Source organism: Anguilla rostrata, chromosome 6 (assembly GCF_018555375.3).
Source record: "Anguilla rostrata isolate EN2019 chromosome 6, ASM1855537v3, whole genome shotgun sequence".
NCBI lineage: Eukaryota > Metazoa > Chordata > Actinopteri > Anguilliformes > Anguillidae > Anguilla > Anguilla rostrata.
The window spans coordinates 48,392,993-48,416,893 of NC_057938.1; the positions used below are offsets into that span (position 1 = coordinate 48,392,993).

General features: G+C 43.3%; 2 protein-coding genes and 2 long non-coding RNA genes across 8 annotated transcripts in view; 2 read left to right on the plus strand and 2 right to left on the minus strand.

The window, feature by feature from the left end:
- Positions 1-18,163, minus strand: part of itpkb (inositol-trisphosphate 3-kinase B) — a 36,536-nt gene extending 18,373 nt beyond the window's left edge. The window contains exons 1-3 of one of the 3 annotated variants that reach the window (XM_064340195.1): positions 17,877-18,163; positions 17,261-17,304; positions 12,826-14,169 (exon numbers count right to left, since the gene is read on the minus strand). In XM_064340195.1, the coding sequence (XP_064196265.1) occupies positions 12,826-13,926 (1,101 nt within the window). In that variant the 5' untranslated portion in view covers positions 13,927-14,169; positions 17,261-17,304; positions 17,877-18,163. The remainder of the gene's footprint in view (positions 1-12,825; positions 14,170-17,260; positions 17,305-17,876) is intronic. The other 2 variants (XM_064340196.1, XM_064340194.1) reach the window with 2 other exon arrangements.
- Positions 18,164-18,633: 470 nt separating this feature from the next.
- Positions 18,634-22,334, plus strand: LOC135257462 (uncharacterized). The gene is made up of 4 exons (XR_010330655.1): positions 18,634-18,879; positions 21,213-21,276; positions 21,471-21,555; positions 21,856-22,334. It is a non-coding gene; the product is annotated as an uncharacterized LOC135257462 (long non-coding RNA).
- On the minus strand, positions 21,220-22,983 carry LOC135257461 (uncharacterized). The gene is made up of 4 exons (XR_010330654.1): positions 22,757-22,983; positions 22,502-22,625; positions 22,231-22,292; positions 21,220-21,941 (listed from the first exon to the last, which is right to left on the minus strand). It is a non-coding gene; the product is annotated as an uncharacterized LOC135257461 (long non-coding RNA).
- A 186-nt stretch (positions 22,984-23,169) lies between these two features.
- Positions 23,170-23,901, plus strand: part of coq8aa (coenzyme Q8A, genome duplicate a) — a 30,793-nt gene continuing 30,061 nt past the window's right edge. The window contains exon 1 of one of the 3 annotated variants that reach the window (XM_064340197.1): positions 23,170-23,329. The gene's annotated coding sequence lies outside the window, so the exon portion shown is untranslated. The remainder of the gene's footprint in view (positions 23,330-23,901) is intronic. The other 2 variants (XM_064340199.1, XM_064340200.1) reach the window with 2 other exon arrangements.

Here is a 23,901-nt window from a genome sequence, read left to right on the forward strand (position 1 = left end):
TCAAGAGCCAATTCTACACTGTCAAAAAAAAAGCTACTGGTCAGGGTTTGGTGCACTGTCCATGTCAACATTTTGCTCTGTAAAATATTCCTATTTATTGTTAGTGAGTTTCATTTTCAGATTGTGTAAACCTGTTTTCTGATTTCTGAAGGCTACCCTAGTGCCAAAAAGCCGAGTGTTTATAATATGGATAAAATAAACACATTTAGCTAACTGTACAAGCAAGTGCTGCCCTTTCTGTCCCTCACACGTGCAAGTTCCAGAAACCATTTTTAATAAAAAAAATTAAAAAAAACATGACTTCAAAACTGAACACACGCAACAGTTGTAAAGTAGCACGCAATCAAACTGAAGGGCACGCGAATCGCAACAACAACAATGGCGCGGGCAAACCGAGCGCTCCTCGCGCGCCACGCTCCGGATCACCGGTACATCTGGCGGCGGCCGCTCAGACCCACCGCGACTGCGCCGCCGCACACGCGTCGCCCGTGGAGACGATCGAAGGCGTTCTCGTTGGCTCGCGTGCGTCGCAGCCACCTGAGGTTAGGAGGAGATTAGAGGCGACTCGGATCCCTATCTGCCGCCAAGCGCCGTCTAAAAACCACAACAGTTTCCTACTGTAGTCTCAACTGCCGCGATACTCCTGGGAATCAGCCCTCGCGTCGCACGCGAGCCTCACTTTCTCTCTCTCTCGCTGCTGGGGCTACTCTAGCGTAGCGCCGCTAATACTATTCGAATGCCTATTAGCACCCTCTATCACGTTAGCCGCGAGCCGAGCCCCGTTGAGTTATTGCTTCAGTCACACGCAGGCCTGGAGTCAGTTATGCTGTGTACTTAACTGTATCCTTAGTTACAAGCGTATGCGAGCCGTGATGTCCATCGTCGCGCATGCAGTTCATCCGCTTAATTTTAGCAAGTTGTGTTTGTGAAGAAAAAAAAAATGAATACTGGAAATTATTTGTAGGTCAAAGCAAGGACCGATCGACAACTGATCCCTGGCCTTATTTTTCGTGAACTTTCGTTAAGTCTTCAGTTTATTTCTGCTGTAACTCAATGGATTTTGATCTAACTGCATTTGATCTAACTGTCTGTCTTTTTAAAATCAGCCACAGAGACTGCAGCAGTTATGGGAATCATGAGTCAATCGGTAAAAGATCAATGCAGCGTAAACATCCTAAGAAAGAGATCGATCCATGACAGATTTCATGACTCTCCAGGGCCACCATCATGTGTTCAATCTGTGGTGCCATCTGGATCTACTTTATATTTAATGTGACATACAGACCTGTATTACTTGTGGTGTTACAGTGTACCTGAAATATTGTGCTTTAAAATAGTTTAAAGCCATTTTCTATGAATGGTCATCTGCATCAATTTTACCGCCACCTATCCTCCAAGAAATTATAAAATCCATTTTTCACTGAGTTTGAGCTTTAATTAACAAAATGTTTGCCTTTCTGGTACACAAAGATGCATCACATCTTACAGTAAAACCATCTTGCCCTTATACACTCACAGTCACAGAAAAACAGCTCATTACTGGCATACCGGTCTGATGCTGGCTTACTCAACCCTAGATCATGACTAGCCTCTAGCATAGCCATCATCGCCAGATTTACGGTAAAAAAGATCAGTAAACAAGATCGGGCCACAAGACAAACACTTGTCCATTGTTTAGTTAATTTGTAGATTCCTATCAGAAGGATGCAATGCGCTGCGCTCGAAACGATTAATTGCTCATTTCCTAACAACGAAAGGAGAAGAAAGAGCGGAACAGCAGCAGTTATGAGCAACCGCTCCCGCCGTTTTTCCAGACAGCTGCAGAGAGAGAGAGAGAGAGAGAGACGTGATCTACGACACGGACCGGAGAGCGACCGAGGCGGCCCTCTCTCCCCCTCTCATTCCGGAACGGACCGCCATTCTCCGCGGCCGCTATCGATAGCCCCAGGGTTCCCGGATTAGGGGCCGGAAAGAGGCAGCGCCGTATCGTGGGGAGAGCACGTAACCTCAGGGCGGCGTGCTATTGTTCTGATAAAGAACTGCAGCCTTCTATATTCGGCGGCAGGGGAAAGGGATGCCGCGACTTTTTAAAGCGACTCCTTAACCTCACTGGTGTTGTTAAAGTTTCCACTGTGCGCCGAGGGAGGAAGTGGCTTTTAAAAACCCTTGAGAGGAACCTCTCAGAGACAGGAAAGAGGCGGCGCGCGCGGCGACAGTATTTTCCACATCTGCGACGCATAGTAAAGCCAGAGAGATGAAGGGGGGGTGGGGGGGTGGGGGCAAGGCTCGCGCCGCCGGTTGACTAATAAGACGCCGCGTCCGCGTGGAGTTTGTGACCTTCTGCGGCAGTGCAACGTCTGGTTCGATTTGGAGTTCGCTAACCATAGCTTAAGTCCTTCTCTCACATGTTAGGGGTTCGCTTGTCAACAGTTTGGGCCTGAAACACTGAAACCAAAAACCTGCCTTCACCTAAAAAAAAAAAAATACCCTAGTTAAGCGTTTGTGAAAGAAAATAATGTGTACGGCGACTCAGAGTCCCAATTTCCCACTCTAAATTCACATTAGAGTGTCTCACTCGGGTCTGCACGGTGCCAAGCCTTCTCACTGTGCTATCTGACCAACAAAGGCACCTTTGACAAGAATTGGCTTTGTGGCATTAACTGCTGCAGAAACTTTACTGTTACGGTTTCCTTCATAGATGAAAATGAGTGATCTGGCAGTACCCCTTCACTTGTGTTGCAAGCACAAGTTCAAATACACTCTAAAAAGAGTCTTACCAAAAACCAAAAGCAATTGATGTATGTGGCACTTGAATGAAACAGCATTAGCTCAAAAGGCACGGCACTGGACACTTGGGAAAGTTAATTGTATTAACTGTGTATTGCCAGTGCACCCATTCTAGGAATTAATAGCACTGCAATTTACAAGGCTTCTGGGAACAAAAGCCAATTATTTTCAGGAAAATAAACTTACACCATTTGGTCAACCTTGATCTCACTGATTGATGAACCGTATGTCCAAGTTAATGAAGAGGTCCAGATAAATGTGTTCCTCCTGCCAAGTGTCTGAATGTTAAACGTTTTTTCCCACACAAACCCTGCCTGTATGGCAGTCCTCGCTGAGGATTATGGGGCCTTGGACTGCCTGGCACCAGCACGTAGGATTAGGGTTACCTCGGAGAGGACTGAGAGACTTTTAGCCCCCAGATTTGGAGGAAAATGGAATCCTCGCAGATGTGTAACGCTACTTGCTACACTTCTCTTAAAGTCTTCTCTGTAAATCCCACTGACAAGAAGGTTCTGCTTTCTACCCTTGCAACTGACTTACAAGTGAGAGCCACCATTACCAAAAAAATCATGCGAAACCAGCCTTTTCGCGTATGGAAATCACAATTTCACATGTGAAAATGTCACATGTGAGCTGGACATTTTCACGTGAAAAAAAAATAGGTCACATAAAATTTGCATCTTCACTTTTTCAAACGTGAACTATAATTCTCACACGTGGAAACAAAACACGTGACTTGAAATGGCACAGGTGACCAGTTTTCCACTCTCATCTTAAAAGCAGGATTATCTTATTATAGTTCACGTGTACTCATACTCCTGTGGGAATGAGTTGCTGTACTCGGAGAAAAGCCACTGGGAGGACACATGAGAGAGGGAGGAGGGAGGGAGGTAGAGAGAGAGAGCTGCATCAACAAGAGAGAGAGGAGAGAATGTAAACGTGGGTGGCAGCATGCAGTAGACCTGAATCAGGTCATTTCAGGTGTTTTTCTTTTTGATGAAAGCCACACAGCAGGTACACAGCAGGCTCAGCATTTCGACCCTGTGCGGTGCCAGGTATTTATCCAAGGCACTCAGTGGTCCTGGAACATAGGGCAGCTATGTTTGTGGGAAATATTGTGTATGCACCCATGCAAAAAAATAAATACCACTTAACAAATTTTGAAAATTAGAACAGTTGTCAGGGGAAGAATGTGTGCGTTGCACAATGTGCAATGTGTGGGTCTACGTACACCTGCACATACACATTCATAGAGTGTGTCAGAATATGATTTATGCGCTGCGTACTTCAATGAGCATATATAAAGTAGCGCTCAGAGAGTCGCAAGTTAAAAGTGGAAAACAACAAACCGCTTGAGAAATGCAAATTACGTTCCATCGCGGGCCGTAGTAAACAAAAACAGATTAAGAGTTCACCGGTAGTTTCCCCTCAGCACTTCTGCTATCTGTTTCTGCACTGCAATGGGTCTGCCTCAGCTAAAAAAAATAAAATAAAAAAATAAAAAAGTTCACTTCCTGTCTCATGCATATGAGACGACTCCCTCCAACAGCACCTCTCTCAAACACAGAGCCCCAGCTGTTTGAACCAGGCCCGGGCTTGACGTCAGCTTGGTCTCCTGGCAACAGTCTACCACAGGGGTGTTACATTTTCCATTGCACGTCACCTTCAGATTCTCTAGCTGGAGAACTTTTTGGGGTGAAAACGCGGCTCTCGCTAGTTGTAAAGGGGGGATAAAGAGGCTAGACGCAGACATAAAACTGTTGATTCACAATACACCATGTGACCAGAGCTTTGTTTTTTTTTTTTGTTTTTTTTTTAAAAAAAGCTCCTCGTTCTCCATGACAGAAGCAATGGGTAATGCCTTGTACTTCACTTGCCTTGTCAGGCACTTAGTGTCAAGGCCCAGGGGGAAAGTACTAACAGTTTAATTCATGTAATTAATGGCCTAATTACCTCATTAATGGGTTACCATTATGGTAAACCGAATTTCAGAGCGATGGAGTTCGTTCGGCTGTTAATCCAGTTAACAATGTTTGCATGCACAGATTTAATTCCATTAGACGTGGCAAGCATAGTCAGCCGTGCCTGCCTTCACAAACGCTCGGTTATGAGCCTGTTGGAGTGAAATTCTTGGATTTCAGAAATGCGGATTCCTCTGTGAATGATTAACACGAAGTGACTTCGTTGTTATCTGAAGTCATTATGTCATGTTTGGGCAGGTAAGCACTGGCAACAAATCACCTTAGCCCTTCAAGGCCTTTTTGCAAACCCCTTATCACATTAGCATCACTTCAAAGCATCTTTCAAGTGTAGCTGTGAAACATACCTACTATCTAGGTACAAGCCGTTTGATTCCCGTGAACATCCTTTCACAATGTACATCACCTACGTCACACAGAAAGGCAGGTTTCTACGACTACCACTCTACATACACAAGTTCTAGCCTCCAGAACAAGACTGGCAAAGACAAACTCCCCCATCCACACAGTACAAGCTTGTGATACGTGGGCTGCATGAAGTTGCAGGTAAAGCATGTTCACTCTTTATTGTGTGTTTCACAGAATGCATTCCAGATACAGTGTAAGTAATGGTAAAATCTGAATGCACTACTATAAACACATGAGAAATTTCATTGAAACATGTTCCTAATCAATCACACCAGAAGATTTTTTTCTAAATATTGGTTAAAACATTGGTTAAAATTGATCAAATTGTCAATCTGTAGCTGAGTAAGTAGACAGAAACATACACACACACACACACGAACGCGCACACACACACACACAAAATGCAAATTAAAAGTGAGCTTCTGTAGGAACATGTTGCTGAAAATCTTAGGGTGGAGACCTGAAGGTCTCTTCTAGCTTAACTGATCTTTCTCCATAAAACTGTACATCGCTTTTCAAACACATTGTCTTTAGCTGTTGTATCTTACATAAACATTCCTGTATTTATATAATTATGGTGCAGGTCCAACCTCAGCAAAAGCTAACATAAAATAGGGATATTGCACAACCAAACTTACTGTTTTTACTGTTTCTGTTGTACCTAAATATTTATGTCCAATAATAACCCACAGCTTTAAAATATTACTTATGGTGAATTGCTAACATATTCTTTATCCTGGGGCATTTTAATGTGCTTGTGAGAGGGGTCACTGGGCTTTCTGTCGGGACAGATTTTTCTCTTCAATTCCAGGATGAAAGGTTTATCTAGTACCGTCTGTTCTTCACGGCTCTTGCATAGACAACGTCAGCAATAAATAAAACAAGGAGCATTCTGGGGTTGCAAGCGAATCTGCGTTACAGTACTCGATTCACGGGAAATGAAATATTGACAGACAAGTTTTGTTTTTGTTTTTTAAATTTAATTAATGGACATTCAAGTGTGTGTACAAAAAATAACCACAAAGCCATACTGTTAATTAGTCACTGGGTCAGGAGCACCATGGGTCACTGAGGAAAATTTCAAGAAGTATAACAGCTCAAGGGTCAGGACAAAACAAATTCTGGTTCCAGCTTCCTGGCCCCCGGCGCACCGTAAACAAGTGCGTCTGAACAATGGGAATCCGACGCTGTCCCTGCGATAAAGACTCCCTCGCCCCTAAACAACATCCTGTCGGCTCCAATAGCGCATCAGTCAAACTGGCCACATCGTCCTCGCCCACATGGCAGCAGTGTCACCGCGCCCAGCTGGAATTAACATGCACAACCGCCCACACAACAGAGAACAACAGGCGCCGGACGCGCGGCAAGATAACGCTCTTAAAGCAACACAACATCGCCTACCCGGTCAGAAAAATGCAAGGGATGCCCAAATAAAGTGACTTAACAGTTTTAAACATGTTCTTTAGAGCAGTGGCCTGCAACCCTGTTCCTGGAATTTCGCTTTACCCTAAATTCATCCACCAATTCAGACCCAAAAAGCCACATTGGGTGAGTTGACTACCGCATGATGAACTGCTTTAATTGATCAATTAATAGCGAAAACCAGAAGACCCAGTGGCTCCCCAGGACCAGGGCTGCAGACCCTTGCTTTAGAAAATGAGTATTTTCTTAAAGGCTCAGGAACGACAGAACTCGACTGGCCGATAACGTTTCGCGAGGGCGGCCGAAAAAGTTGGCGTACCCGCTTCGGATTCAGTGGCACAACACGAGCTTCAGCTTGACGGCGTGCCGCGGGAGTTTTTAAAAAAAAATATCTTTAGCTGCTACTGCTTTACAGGGCGATATTTTTTGCAACAAGAAAAAAAAAAAGAAAAAAAAAAAAGAAAATAGAGAGGAGCCCAAACCACAGTGTTGCCTGCAGCAGGTCTGCACGGGTTACACTTGTTATTCTGCGTTATGACAGGTTACCACAGGTCTGCAGTGCAAACGCGGCACGCACTCTCTCCACACCTCGGAGGCGCTCTCTCCACTCTCTCTCTCTCTCTCTCTCTCTCTCTCTCTCTCTCGCTCCAGTGCCTCGTGGGGCACTTCCCTCGCCCAGTTAGCACAGGAAAAGGAGACACCCGTAGAGATGGTATCAGCGCACTGTTATCACGCCGGGGGTTTCAGAGAAGGTCGTCATTTCAGATTTCAGGCCACACTCACCTTTGCTTCTTTCTCAATTATTATCGGAGAGAAAGGGCCGTCTGTACCCATTGAAAAAACTGTTTCAATGGGTAAACCCAAAAATGTTTTACTTCAGTTTGTTACACCTGTATTTGTTTAGGTTTTCCGCATTGAAATCAATCAAATGGACCGAAAAATGTTTAATTGAGAAAAATTAAATATATATAGGTGTAACAAATTGAAGTAAAATTTTAGGTTGATCCAATGAAGCATTTGTTTCAGTGCAAAAACATTCTGAGCAAACCACACAGCTTCGATTGCCATGCAATTCAACAATATCCCTGCTTTGTCATTTGGTTTATAATGTCCAGAAAGCCAGTCTTCACATTAACCGTTGAAAAAGATAGAAAGGTCAATTCACTGAAGTTTTCAGAAGACCAGAGAGCTCCTATCTCGATGCAAATGTGGAAAAATTGCTGTGGCTAGAGTCAAGGGTATCTGTCCAAGTTGGTCGTGCTCCCACAGTGACCTCATACACAGATCTAAGCCTTTTCTCCCAAACCCCAGCCCCAATTCAAACCCTAAACTGGTTCTTGATCAAAGACAGCTATGCCCCTCACTACTACCGCACGCGGTCCCTTGAAGTAATGAAAACTTTAGGAAGGTAAATGATTTCTTGAAAACAAAATGATTTTCCCAAATGCTAGCAAGATGTGTGTCACGAGCATGATGTGGGCAAGTTTGCCTCTGACTGACTGATTGAATTTATTTTCATGAGAAAATACCAGAGTAAGTTCAAATAGGAACATCATCAAGTACCGATCTAAAAAACAAAAGAAAGAGAACACAAGTAAGTTAAAAAGGTAATTTCCACTGTGGTCCTTAAGGTGTGTGTGGGGGGGGGGGGGTCCACCATACAATACCTCTATTATCTGTGGCCGGTACCCAACATACCTACAGAGGGAATTTCTGTTCCTCTTAAAAAAAGCACAAAAGCAACAGAGAATTGGTATCTCAGTGACCATAGGGGAAGCATGTGTACTCCCTCACTACTGTTTCTCCAAGACCCTGCACAAGTCCACCGAGACAACACCTGGGGTGGCAGTGTAGTATAATGGGTAAGGAGCTGGTCTTGTAACCTAAAGGCCACAGGTTCCGTTCCCAGGATGGACACTGCCATTGAGCAAGGTACTTAATCTGCGATGCTCCAGGATATGTCCAGCTGTATAAATGGACACAATGTAAATGTTGTAAAGTTGTGTTAGTTGCTCTGCATAAGAGCATCTGCTAAAAATGTCTGTAATGTAATGTAAAGACAAAACACTTCCACCAAGACAAAACAGTTCTCAGTGGCTGGAGTAGACTCTCTAAAGGCCTGCTCATAAGGATAGACCCCCATTAATGCTGTTAAGTAATTTACAAAATTAATTTATTAATTTCCTTAATCCCACACTTCTCTCTTAAGTCCTCATCATGGATGGCATGACCGTGATGCGGATACATATATGATATTCAGGTAAATTAAGTGTTGTGCCTGAGCTTTGTAGAGTATACAGTTTACCAACCTTTAGGATACAAGTCTAGCTTCTTAACCACTGTCCTTAACGAACGTTCACACGCGCTAATCACAGAGAACAGAACTACTTCAAATTTTAGGTTTTAGGTTCCATATTTTATCTGCTACCTGACCTGTTCAGTGAGGGGTGAGAATGTCCTAAATTAGTGGTTGAACTGCGCCAGAAAGAACGTTTGAAAACCACCAGGGTAAACACCCTACCGAATGTAGAATAAGGGCAGTCTGTGTGGTGCACCATGTGGGTTTGGTAGCCATGGTTGACTGGTGTACCTCATCCCAAATATGACCCGTCACTGAAAAACTGTGTCAGGCTGCGGAGGAGACCTATTACCTTACGCACAGGGGCTTCACATTAAAGCACTAGCCTGACCCCCATATGCTTTTTGTGCTCCTACTAATGCAGCCCACAGGGGAAGGCATTGGTTTTTTTTTTGTTGATGGGAAGCCCATAGCATTTCAACCGCAGGTGCTGCTTTAAATTCTACATGCTCAGTTTGCTTAGTAAATCCCCTCATCCAAGACAAGGTGAGTATATATCATATTTAATGAAGATTTTACTCTCCTCATCTCTTTTTTATGACAACAAAAGCTGTAAATTACAACTTTAAGCCAAATTCCCGAATTATAACGATTATACTCGTAAGGTAAGGGATGACTGCAGGAATTCGACTTTTTGGAAAGATTCTCAGAGAAAGGGATCCATCACCCTACAGAGCACCCCACCCTCCACCTGGAAAATGTGCTGAATTTATGAGTGACTGAGAGGTATAAACACATGAAACACAACCATTAAATTTTTTAAAATGGCCAAATTGAAGACGGAAGGAATTTAAGTGCTCGCTAGTGTAAACGCACGATAAAACAAGTCGCCAGATGCAGCCGCAGTCTGGTCTTCTCTCTCTCTCTCTCTCTCTCAACCTTGATCCCCAACACAAACCCGGCTAGTTTTCTTTTAGTTTTTTTTTTACATCATGGAAATGAAAACGTCTGTTAACTACCCTGCTTCAGACTACAGAAGGAACGACAGGACATTAAATCAACTGTGAATACTGCGGGATTATTAACAGCACATGTTGTACAAGGCCACAGATTTATCCATCCAGAAATGTTGTTTTTCCAAATCAGATTATTGCACGGCCTGAATATAACTCCACGTCGACTAATCGTGATCCCGCGCGCATTCAGTGATCCCGTAAGTGCTCAGCGACCGGGCTGCTTTACGTGTGTGAACAGAGCCACTGCCGAAGAGAGACTGGAGAGCAAACTGCGTGTAGGAGAAGGCGAGGAAAGAATTCCTCTGAACTGGCAAATTACGCAGCAGAGATGAACGGGCTAAAAAAGGCCTTGAGTTGAGGTGGCTGGGTGGGTGGAGGGAGGGGTTTGACACAGTTGGCCTTGGCAGACTATAACTCCCCCGGCAAAGAACTGTAAGACTCTGGGTGAGGCGAAAAGAGTTTTGACCAAAAACAAAACATAAGAAATTCCAATTACGCCAATAATACAGCGCCTTAACTACTTTTGTATACTTTAGTCTTGAAATATTTTACAATACCCCCTGAAACTTTCAAAAAGACATGGCCTTACTCACACAGTACTGTTCTGTTCCCTCCATTTTACAGGGGATTGCAATCTCCTTTTCGGTGAAGGGCCCAGCCAACTTTTCTTCAGCATTTGCTTTTTGTTTGTCGCTGAAAAGCCGTTTCAAATCCTGTGCAGACTTTCTTAGTCTCCTGTACCAGGAACCCTATGGCTTCCAGCTTACGGTCTCTAGCTGGGAGTAGTAGCCTACGTCAATTGGGAAAACACTGCACTGTGCCTGAGGCACAGGGCTCCTCTTTTTCATAATTCCCTGTGCACCCTGGGAATACACAGCCCTAACCGGAGCCAGGGCTTCCAGCTATGGCCCCCGCTGAGGTGACAGATTCCCTTTCTAAAGCAAACCAGCTGCGCCGTAGAACAGGACTCTTCCGGCCACTTTAGCTCGAGGCTAGCTAGCGGTATTTACATGGCATATTTGCAGAAATTATTTTAATTGTGATCTCCGGTCCTGCTGAGTTGTTTACTTGATTATATAGTTTTTTCTCGCCGCGGTTCAAGGGTCACATGAAACGGGAGGGATCACATGAGCATCTTGGCAGAGCTCTTCAGTGGCATGAAGGGCACGTTATTCAGTGTCTCCCTCTAAGGGCTTCTCCCTGGTAGCCTTTGTGACATCACACGTGACATCACTCAACAATCTTCCAGCATTTTTTTTTTCCCAAAACAGTGGTGAACACAGTGTCCACCGAAGGCCGAACTTGGATTTGTTCCAAAGGGCAAATATCGAAGCGCTGGTCAAGATGGCACTCCTATAACGGAATTCCACTGGAATGAGTCCAGCGGGAGTGTAAGCCAAGGCTGGCCAATGAGGCTGCAGCACAAACGCTTTTCTGTTGCATTGGTGACTCATCGGCACGCGACATCACGCACCGACCGCTGGCATTTGCCTCGATGGGGACGTCTACGCAGAGTTCATCTGCAGTCCAGGGCTGCCGTTGTGTACTTTATTGTATTTTCACTACTATTTTCACTTCACCATTCGCTTGGTGTGACTGCCAATGGCAGCAATCCCTTTCCTCCCTCCTGTGTTTACCTCCTGTGTATTCACCCCCAGGAACTATGAAAAAACCATTAGCGTTATTAGCTAAACACCTGCCATTTCCGCCCACAGTTAGCCTGAGAGCAGGTCAGCCACCAACAGGGCCTGAGGCAAAGTGCTGAAAGGAATTATGGGAAACAACCCAGATCTTGAACAAAGCAAGGAACTGGTTTCCGATCTATCGCATAACGTGGGACCTACAGTGCTTATCCCCTCGCCTTTGCGGTCAATTTGGAAAACAGTAGACGGAACATCACTCCTGCTACATATAGACCAGCATGCTCAGTTTTTGAATGTAACTGACGAAAGATTGGATTACTGGTCTTGTCAATCTCAAGATCTACCAGCAGGGATAAGTCACTCAGACAGACGCTACCTATGAGTCAGTTAAAGGATAATGACTCACGTTCTTGACAGACTCATCGTGCTTACATCTTATTCACTCCCTTCTCTGAAGGTTGGCCAAGACAAGCTAAATCAAAACAAGCTTCCCTTCTGATTAAACCTGGTTACAAGTGCTCTTGTGAAAATAAAGTGCCATTCACTTATAAAATAATAAAAATTTTAACTTAAAACCCACATTGAAAGATTAAAAAACTTTTTCTTCATTCTGCCAAAAATCAAGTTTGAATTCTGTCAGATTCAATTTCAGTCAAATTCATACATTAGTTCTTGTACAGAGTTGTAATTGCTATTGTTTTGGTTGAACCTGCCAATATTCAAATCAATTAATTATTGCAACACAGTAAATTACTACATATCCAAGTGTTTGTTTGACACAAGAGTTTAACAGGGAACAATAATGTTTTTTCAGTCAGTATTTGCAAACAGTATACTTCAATTGTTGAATAATCTGCAGAGAAGTATTTTCAAATCAACAACGAGACTATAACTGAACGTAAGGTTTTATTCTAAAGTATTGTTTTAGATGAAATGATCAATGCTTATAATTTAAAATATTCTTCATAGCCAGCACTGCATAATGTTAAAGTTTGCCACGCAAATAAAAATCAGCCATCAGTTTTGTTAATATAGAAGAATATGTAGAATTAAAAGTACATAAATTATTAATGCACCTTCACTTGCATAAACTGCACACTCTGTTAGATTCTTTCCAGGACATGTGCCTGGAACAGTTCAAGCCAAAGCCCCTAATGTGCTTGGGGACCACACAACCAACAAGAGCACAAATTAAGTGAATTCAATGTATGATAATATTAATTGATTAACGAGTAAATAGTTTAATTATCAAAGGAACGGGGGAGACTCACTGCTCTCTGCTGCGTCTCCAGCAAGGCGGGGGACTTGTGGTCGGGGTCGCTGGAAATGTCGTCCTCGGATTCCTCCCAGGAGGAGGAGAAGCCAGTGGAGGAGGCGGAGGAGGAGGAGAGCTTGCGCAGGGCCCTGGCCGAGCCGGGACAGGGCTCGGCGAGCCCCTCCCCGGTGTCCTCCATCCCGTGGTCGGTGACGATGACGGCGGGGATGCTCCCCACCTCGTGGCAGCCTGCCTTGGCGGTGCCCCGGACCGCGGCGTTCGGCTGGGTGTCCGCTGGCTCCGCCCCTTCCCGGGCGGGCCGCCCCCCGGCCGGCGGCTCCGCCCCCTCGGTGACGGCCCCAGGCGGAGCGGCGGAGCTGATCCCGGACGAGGGGTCAGCGCCGCCCCGGGGCGCCGCGGACGCGTCCGCGCGCTGGCCGTCCCGCCGCGCGTTGGGCTCGGCGCCGCCCCTCTCCCTCCCGCGGCCTCCCGCCGCCTTCCGGTCCTCCCATCCGCAGCACCCCTTCCCGTTCTGGAGCTCCCCGGGGATGGAGGGCAGGCTGTCCGGCGGCGGGGGAGGGGAGACGGGCGCGCGCCACGCCGCCTCCTGGGCGGCTCCGCCGGGCCGGCGGGGGGCCCGGGGGCTGCGCGGGATCTCCGAGTTCTGCGCCCGGGTCCGGAGGTGGGAGATCTGCGCCTCGAAGAGGCCCACTGTTTTGTTGACCTGCACGTTCTGCAGCTCGCGGTGCACCTGGGGGATCTCCACCGTGCGTCTGATGCCCCGCGGCCCCTGCTCCCCGCCGGGGCCCGGGCTGGACGGCTCGCCGCCGCTGTCGCTGCCGCTCAGCCGACGGACGCGCCTGCCCACGTTCACGCCCAGGAAGTCCGGGTGCCGGCCGGGGGAGCGGGCCCGGGGGCTCCCGGGCCCCGGGACGCTGGGGAAGACGAAGTGCGTGCCGGTGGAACTTGGACTCGGGCTCCCGGGGCTGCCCACCACGAGCCCGCAGAAGGCCCGGTCCGGCACGGGCAGCACCGGCCGCCCCGGCCGAGGACTGCTGTGACTTTTCAGATTGTTGGCATTCATCATTATCAAGCTGTTCAGGACATATGCAGCCATAATATCTGGCTGTTCCTCTCCTGATGAACTCCCATTTAGTCCCGCTCGCTCCTGTGGCTGTGGAACCCCAGCATGGTTTGGGGAAAGGAGGGGGCGGCAGGGGTGTGGGTTGCAAGAAGGACGCTTAACGGAAAATCCCTAAGACCTTTCAGGTGACTCGAGTGGACGTCAGAAAATCAGCTTGTCCGGCACGACCTAATTTAGCGCCTTCATCGTCGCGATCAAATTAGCTGCGGGGAGTGCCTGCAAGGAGAAAACAGAAAGAAAAAAAAAAAAAACCGACGTCAGCTCAGGACAGGATTTGAATTTTAATACTTGTGCTTCAAGGCATTACCTGTTACACACAGCCACACCTACATCTTAAACGCATGGAATTATTTCCAGCACACCAAACAGATCCAGTTAATAGCGCCAACTTCTCTCGACGAATCCTCAGTCCACTTTTCCCGATGGGGCAATGGGGATTTTTGGCCTTTTTGTACCCCAGATATTATGTTCCACATGACATTCCTCTGCCACCTAGCAGCGAGATACTTAGAGACTGTTTATGTAACTAAACCACCAAAATGTGCAGACGGAATCTGCTTCCAAATTCCACTGCGTTCTTATGACCAGGGACAGAAAGAAGGGAGAGAAAAAAAAACTGTGGCACTTTCTTTGGTGAATGTGTGAAGAACTGTAACTGCCCAGAACAGCACAACTGTTATTCCCTGGTGAAACACCCCAAAAGTCTCACCAATTTCGCAGCACCTCATTGTAACAAGCGCATGAGAGATGATTACACCATTTTAATCATGATTCAGACTGTTTATAATCAAACCTGTTTATATTCTAACAGAAGCAAAGCAGCTCTTTTGCATAGCAAACCCATTTAAAGAGATGAATTTGTGTAGCTGTATCTCTAATAGTGCTTAATCTGTAAATTATAGACAATTTAAAGTGCTTAATCTACTAGGGAAGATGTGACATTGTGGCGCATTGTTTTATATGTTGTATACAAAATACTTGTTACATAACATCGCATTCACTGTCTATGTTTCCGGAATGCCGAATGAGTTTGATTAAAATACAAATACAAATCTTCAGCCAACCTTGAAAAAGGTTTTATGAACAAAAATTCCATTATCACGCGTTAGAGAGTTTGTGATATATTAGCAAAACAGCAGGAAACTAAAGGCATTCTCAATTTTGCATTCCTGTGATGATTGTTTTCCCCAGTTCATTGAAAAAGACTAACATTCGATTGAAAACCATTATGAAACAAGGTCTATACTAAAACAATATTACCAAGGCTACAATGTGTGTGAAAAGCAAGCAGTCAAGCTAGAGCACATTAGGATTATTCTCAAGAAGCAGGCTAATGCAACATTTCAGCAGGACAGCTTGACCGGCAAAAACAAAAGTACCTTAACTGCACCATTTTTCACTGAACAAAGAAAACCTGTGAGTCGCTTTCTGTTCTGTTTCCAAATAGAGGATTTAAAATAAGCCTGCTCTCTTTCACCTAATAGCTCTTCAAATAGAAACTAGGTCCTGTACTCTTCACGGACAACTCTCATCGTTGCCAGAAAAAGGAAAGCTCAAGATCTGTTGAAAATGCTTTCTATGCTTCTTCACTGAGGAGCAGTCTGTCGTGGTGCTACCAAGCAGCCTGAGATACAGAATGGAGGGAAACATTAGGCGCCAGCAAAGTGGACCAGGAGCGAAGCAGAACGCGTTTTATAAGGTGTCACCATCAATGTGATCCCATGGCCCAGAGCCTAGGGAAGGGTTGAGTTCTGATCCGCTACAAACCTCCACTTCTCAGGCAGCGGACACAGGCAAACGGCACCTCGGCTCCCTGCCATCGGAGCCGCGAGCCCCAAACCGTTCCCATGAACCTGGAGCCTCGGCATCAGTTGGTGAGGCAATATTAGCGACTAATGAACTCTTTGGAACCCTTCGGTTTTATTGAGTCAACATTCAAGGTACTCTAAACTTGGGACTTGTGGATCCACAAGGCTTGATTGTAGGCAGGATATCTTTAAAAAGGCCTCTGGGTCCTCTGTTTTAAAGCAGCCACGTATTTCGTGTTTAGATGTATAAAGCAAACCCCCAGAAATGTTGGGTCCACACTGCAATCACTGGATATCTGAGGTAATGTGATTTGTGGTGTGGTGTCCTGGACTTGTCTTTCAGGACTTGCCCGCATCACAGCGAGAGGTTCTTTTAGCTGCAGCTATTTCACAAAGCAGCAAATACCTCTATAGGTTCATATTGTGACTTTATAGCACCTTGTCTCCCCTGTGAGAGTATCGGCAGGACAGTTTAAAAAGGTTTGTATTAAAGCGTGATCTCAGTTCAATTACTCTCTAACCATCCATTAGGATCTAGCACATGAAACATAACCAGCCTATTCCATGTCCTATAACTGTCCATTCTAGGACCATTAGTCACTACATCGTTCTGCTGCATATGCTACATCAGATGCCTTAAAAAAAAATTATTTTTTTTTAAAACACGTAAAATATGAAATTAATCCAGTGAAGCAGAACAATTGTGAGCGTTTCACACGTGGTGTACAGAACGTAAAGAGTTAATATTTCGGAGAAATTGCCCCATCACTCTGCCTTTTTCTTCTTTTTTTCAGTTTTATAAGTTTCTAAATATCATCTTAATCTTTTTAAATTAACAAAACATTGAACACAATCATGGTTTACTCAGCAAGTAATGTTGGCTTTGTCTTAAACCATTGACATACACGTAGGCCTATTTCATGTCCCAGTTTGGACGTACAGGCTATAAATCAATATTACGGGCAAGACAGTCCTGTATATAGCTAAACATACAGGAACAAGAATGTTCGTGTTGTACTCATTACAGCATCAGACCTGTGACAAGACTACTTTCAACACCATTACATTAAGTAAACAGAGTAAGCTTCAATATAATAAACAAACTGAATTTCCGAAAAACCTTCATCAGTAGCCTACATAATAAAATGCTTAGTGTTAAATAAACTATAACAGAGTACATATATGGTTCCAACTGGACTCTTATGTACACTGTTAGTGTAGAATTAACACTGGACTTTTTAGTGTGAATTCCCAATAACATGTTTCTTATCCCCATCTCGACGTTTAAAAGGCAATTAAGGTAAATGGAATTCAAAATGCGTTCAACTGCCAGTGTGAATATAAACGCAACAGTCCTTAACAGAAAAGTTTGAAGTGACGCCTAGACATGTGGAAATTATATTGTTTTATTAAAGTACTGTTGACATAGACCACGTGGTGTATTCTCAATCTTAATGCTAGTATAAATAACACACTTCATGAACTGACGCCATACATACCGTTATAATTGATCCTGCCTAACGTATCCAGCGGTTATGTGGCCCTAAAATAGCAACACGACATGATAGTAAATTTAAAATATATACTTATGCAAAAAAAAAAAAAACATCCGGAGTTTCTATTACTTTACCTTTAAATGCTAAGTACAATAATGAGCCTGTTTTACTTTTAGAAAATCATAGGCTGAAAGCTTGATCATGTATTATTATTATTATTATTATTATTATTATTATTATTTGTTCATGTTGTTGTTGTTAGAGAAACTGACGTTTGGTTGCCCTTACTTTTCGAATAAAAATGTTTTAATAGGCTCTTCGGGCTTTAAGTTTCCCTTGGTACCATTATCGAAAGTATTCTTGCATAAATGTCTCATCGATCTTTTTTGTCTCCTCATAGAAATTAGCAAGACTCGCTGAATACGTTAACCTTATAATACAACTAGCTGAAGTTTGAAGCATGAGGTATTTGTATGTAAAGCGTTCTTACAGAGCTCAGATTTACATTCCAAGTTTTAAATTCCAGATTTCCCAAAACTCTCTCTTGCTAACTTCTACAGCATATGTAGCATACTCAGTATTTTCATAGGCAGCCGCGGCGTCAAGTTGCGCATCTTACCTTGTTAGAAAAATGCAGTGGCTTCTTACCATCACAATCGGTCCTGGTCGGAGCCACACACTCGACAGGAATGCTAAGATATTTGAAAACACGTCTCAGCTTCAGATCCAGAGTCTGTTCATTAGAGTATGAAAGCGCGATCCCATCTCTCAGTTTCCGCAAAGCAGGCGTAGTTAGTCCTCGTAGAACTGAAGTTTTTGGTTCTCCATCTACTCGTGTGTATTCTTACTATCTTCACGCGTTGCGTTCTTCAGTACTTAGCCTTAGCGTAGCATGTTTGTCTAATGTACAAAAAGCAGGAAGGAAGTTAGACAGTAAGGCTGAACTCAACGGAACAAGCAGTTTTTCTCTCTATAGCGCAGCACGGGGTAGAAGGGAGCGCTTCAAGAAAGAGAGAAAAAAAGAAAAATTTCCATTGCAAGACTTAAAATACAATGCACATCAGCAAAGAATAATTTGTCTCTGTTGTTAAGAGTTACACTAGGATCAAATAAACTTAATTTGTTATTCATTTAATGCAGTCTTATTGTTTAATTATTCACCCGTAGATGCAGAACCTAGAAACGACCCTATTAACATAATACCATGCCACCTGAATATATATGCAAAGCGATTATTTCCTCGTCTTACTATAAATTTGGCCTAATATACTGTTCCATCAAGCAACAGGTGTTAGTTATTACGAGGCATGTTTGGTTTCTTTTCTTTTTTATTTTATTATTTTATATGTAACGTTGATTTAGGCTAATACTAGTTCTTCGAGTAGTCGTTTGATTAAAGAACATATTGTTTTATTTCCAGCGTGGTAAGAACGCTGAACGCGCACATTGTGCGTCACAACTTGCAAAACAACTAAGCACACGTTTGAGTTGAACTTGAACATAAAAAGGGGTTCTTGGAAGAGATTAGGCTGCCGCATAGACGTGTGATCAAGTTTTGTTGCTGGTAACAGATCTATTCAGCTCCTACTTACTTACAATGACCGATTGAATTTCAAGGAAAGGTAGGCTAGTGGTCATATAATTTACGTCCCCTATCATTTGTGGGCGCTCTGGCTTTATTTCAGCTTCTACTGATTTTTAACTACCTGTGGCAATAAACTGTAGGCTGTATAGACTTATTCCCACTGTTTTCTGAAAAAAATCGTACTTACTTGCTTTCGTTCACCACCATTAGTTCTGATATTTCCCTACGATGACAAGCAACTTCTAAACGGACAAATTTTAAATGCATTTCTACACGTATCTAATTTAGTGATGAGAGTGCCATGTTTGCAGTGGGCTATGGTTGGGTTCCTTCTCGCACGTTTAATGTTTCATTTAGAACCTAAATCCATAGCAGACAAAAGTGCTTTCAAGAACTGTTTCTGCCTCTTTTCTCTTTTTCATTGTTTAAAGGATCAGTTATGTTTAAGAAGTACACGAAACATTGATAATATTTTGTATTACAGAAAGGACTACCAGAACTGGCTCATATTCATAAACCTACACAGTAAGATGTTCAGTGTTAAATCCACTCTTACAGAGTACATATGTTCCCAACTGGACTGGTGTGTATTTTGATTAACACTGGACATCTTAGTGTGTATTATTTGAATCTCCTCTGTCAAGATTAGAAGTCTATTTTGATGTTAATTGCATAGATTGATAACTTCCAGTGGCTCATAAAAACAGACATTAAAAAAATAGAGCAGTCCGTAAAACCAGCAGGAAGCATGTCACCTGGCAGACAAAACCGTGGATGGAAAATACAAACGATGATGGCCTTTCTCATTTGAATAAGACCGACTGCCTGATAGGTACTATGAAAATTAATTTTCCATGTCCTCTGACCCAGCCCAAATTGTTGCATGCCCGGCAGGCAGAAAGCAGAGAAATCTGAGTTTATATTTGACATGGTTATCACGTATACACTCACAGTCAGTGTTCATTTTAAGTTCTCATCAGCTTTTAAATTCTGCAGCTTTATGTAAATTATGTGGCAGCAAAATCATGAGTTCATTACTTGATAAACTGAGCAGAGATATTACTGACAATACACAGATTTCTGTAAAAGAGTTTTTTTTTTAATTTACCTCAATTTAAATGTCAGAAATTACAAGTCACCGTATACGTGCAAGTAGGCGGGCTTTTAATTGCTTACAGTAATTCAGAAACAGGTTTGCATAAACTGAATTCTATTTGAGGCGTGGCATGAGATTTGTCACAGGCATGAGCATGCATTTTTCTCTTTTCAAAACGGGCCAGAGGTTTACTCAGAGATATACTCTCGTGACATGTTGTAACAATTACCTGCATCGCCTGTGGAGGATTTACAAGTGTCATATTTGTCTTGCAGTAGGCCATAAAGGCAAACCTATTCATCGTAGGTGTGTCTGTAATAAGCTGCCTTCCACACATAGCCTTTCTCTGTCTCAGAAGGAAGATTCACGGGGGTGAACTTTAAGACAATAGCTCAGTGTGCTAACGGACTACATGGAAAGATGAGGGCTTGGGGGAATGCAGAGATCTGTTTTTAGTTTTGGAGTATACGTCAGTAATGCAAGAATCATTTTCACGAAATGGGGCACAGTGCCGATTAAAAACATGCCCAGGAAGGTTATTGCAGGTTCTCTGTCCTGGCCATAAAATAAAATAAAAATAAAAGTCTGCATGTTCCCAGAATCGTGAGGCCTAGTGTCTGTAGCATTGGGGGAATGGGGTGGAAGAGAAAAAAAAGGAAAACTTGCAAAGGGAATAGGAAAATCGTTCTGGTTTGTTGAAACATCCGTTTCACACAGTGAGGGACGGGAACAAAGACTACTGAGGTCTGCTTGAAACCCTGCTACCAAACAGCAAGGGCTCTGCAAACAGAAGCATGAACATTTCACAGAAACAAGTTACAATGAATTCTTAGCAATGTGTCTTAAAATGCAGATGTGCATATGACCACCAGTGCTGCAATCCTGATGAAGAAAAGCTATGCGAAGTCTGGAATGCAGCTATAAAATGTACCAAGATATAAAAAGAATGATGGAATGAAAATTAAACTTTGATCTAATCCCTAAAGGTAATACTCACCAGCAAAGCAATTCCACAAATAATATGTTTGCTAAATAATGTGCATCTTGCGCCACCTACAGTCCTTTGTTGGTACAGCAAACTAATTAGCAACTCGTTGCTCATGACAGAACATTATTGTGCAGTCAGTGTAAAACAAGCAGCATGTAGCACACTTACAAGCAGCAGCACAGTGGTCAAAAGATTGAAATCCCCAAAAGCTGACGGGTGTTGTTCAAGCAGTGGAAGGAGGTATGCATGGATGTTGCATTCATTATTTTTACTCCATGACTTTCAGTGCTCGAGTGTGAACGGGCAGAATGAGTGGGGGCAGGATGAAGACACAGACAGTCCACCGTAAGGTAAGGAGAATGCAATGTTTCCATGAGAAAATAGGTGAAAGGGGTCCAAGAGCACAAATGTGTGATTAGAATGTTCTTATCTTAACATTCTAATGCTGATGTAACAATCACTACTGGGTAATTGAAACCATTGGAGTTCCAGAGCACTGACTTAGAATTGCCAAAAAACCTTCTCTTTTTTCGTAATGGATTAGGTTGGCATAAGGACAGGGAAAACCTGATCAGCATTCCTAATCAACGCTTGATGGATGTGGGCCCTTGTCTGCAAGACTACAGAATGTGAGTACAGTGGTTCTGGAACAGGTGCATGGAGCTACACACACAGTGACCCAGGGCAGGTGTGTACAAGATTTTTTTGTGGAAAGAGGTACATGCAATTTAAGTGTAGGTGCAGCTTTGGTTTTTAATTCTATGGACATGGAGCAGTGAAGCAGCAGTTTATCTTCATAGAGTAAATTGTTCTTGCATCTGTTAAAATAGAATACTTAATCTCATCAGTATCTATAACGTCATTGTAAAACACGTAGGTCTGACTCTGTTCTGACTTTTTTTTTTCATTTCTGTTTTAACCTCGTTTAGGGCCAGAGGTGAAGTAGGATTATTGAAACAACAATTTTCCAGCTTTCTGTTCATGTTTCTTCCAATCAAGGGAGTGATGGAATCCCCTGTGAAAAATTAGGTTAATGGAGGAAAATGTAAAAAACAGTATTTTGTGAAAGTACATAAAATCTTACAATTGATTTTTTACAATGGACACTTGGCCAAGAAGACCACACAATAATACAAAAAGTTACAAAAAAGCGACACAAATACAAAGTTACAAAATAACAGACATCAGTTAAATAAAAACAAAAAATACATACAGTCAAAAAATAATTAGACACTTCCAGCATCACTTCCTGAATTGTAGAATATAAATTAATTCAGTGAAATTAAGCTTTCAATGCAGATTACTTTTGAAAGTTGCCAGGACAACGGATCCAGGAAGTCAATCCAACTTCTGTTTTTGCTGTAACCTGGAATTCAAGAAAGCATTGTGCATGCAGATTGTAAGAACTACAAGGTAAATATTATAAGGTACAAAGACATGGTGGTAGAAAACGAAGTAGAACTTTGTAAATGCAAATGCAAAGAGTTTTTTTTTTATCTACAGATAACCACACAGAAGGCCACTCCAATTTACAATACAGTATCAAGTGGCAAGTAAGGAGTTCAAATACTGTACCATGACAGAGTCCACAAACGTGCAAGGGTGACACTGCAGTATATTCGTTCCGCACAGTAGGTGGCAGTATGCACCTAGTGGTTTTGTTCGCGTTACTTAAAATGGTTGCTAGGTATCTAGTGTGCTTGAAAGCAAGACATCGCACAATTTAGACATATTAAATATTATAAATACAGTAAATATTAAAATTATTTAATAAACGGTTGCCATCTAGATCATTTTAGACTATACGAGTCTAAATTTGTGTGTTCATACCTGGGAACTAGCTACCTTGCCAAGTTACCAGTGGCTTCGCTCAGCGGACATTTTCAGACAAAGCTAGGACATGCTACAGTAACCAGAAAGTCGGAAATGCTTTTATACAGTAGCATCTACAGTAAGACGTATAAATTCGTCTTCTAAGACTGGGGAAAAACTCAACGAAACAGTACTCGACTCGCTAGCCAGACTAGTGGGCCGGACACGCCTACACGAGCCCTTCTTCACTGAGGCCCTTTCTAACCACAGCAGCAGTGTGCTGCCTACTGATTGGTTTTCATCAATTCGCCATCCAGACTTTCCATTGGCTAAATTTGGCAAAAAGTTTCGTTGCAATATAATAACAGCTATACGGCCAATAGTAAGTCAGAGTTTAGTCAACACCTTCCCAAAACAGAACCAGGAGTTTTCGTCGACGCCCAATGAGAAGTGTACGGAGGCGGTCTTTAGCAGTCGCAGACAAACAGGTTCTTGAGTTGGTAAACAGCATTGACCTCATGGTATGGAACACACCATTGCAGGGACATGAGGAAGCGTGCACGACTGAACAGTCTGTAGAATATTCTGGTGGTAAGTGTTCGCTAACATTATGCAATCAATATAAACCCGAAATAAAACCTGGGTAAATAGACCTTTGCTGAATTACCTCATCGGTGGAGAATTAACCGTGTTGCTGGCGTGTGTAGCAAGCTTGCACATGTCAGATGGCTGAACTAACGTTAGCTATACCCGTTTTATCGTGAAAGCTCGTGATTCCTATTTGAACATTCCATAGCATACGTGGCCAGCTAACGGCTACTTAGAGGTTTTGTTAGTGTTCTCTTCAGTCGATTGTTAGGTTGTTGCGTGTTGCATTTGCATGCAATGTCCTGATTTAATTCTGCACAAATTGTTCGAGAAGTGTCGCTTTTCGCTATATTTTGAACGTGGCTGGGACATGGTTCTTGCGAACGTTAGCTTGCAAACGCTAGCTGTCCAATGAATAGAGAGTGGTTACTTGATTGTTAGGGAAATATATTACTGCATGTCCCCGTCTGTACAGTTAGCACCAAAGCTATTAAAAAGCTATTCACCCAACAGCCTGGTGTAGCTGTTTAGGCTTGGTATTAGTGGATTCGCAGTTTAGCTATCTAGCTAGCTAG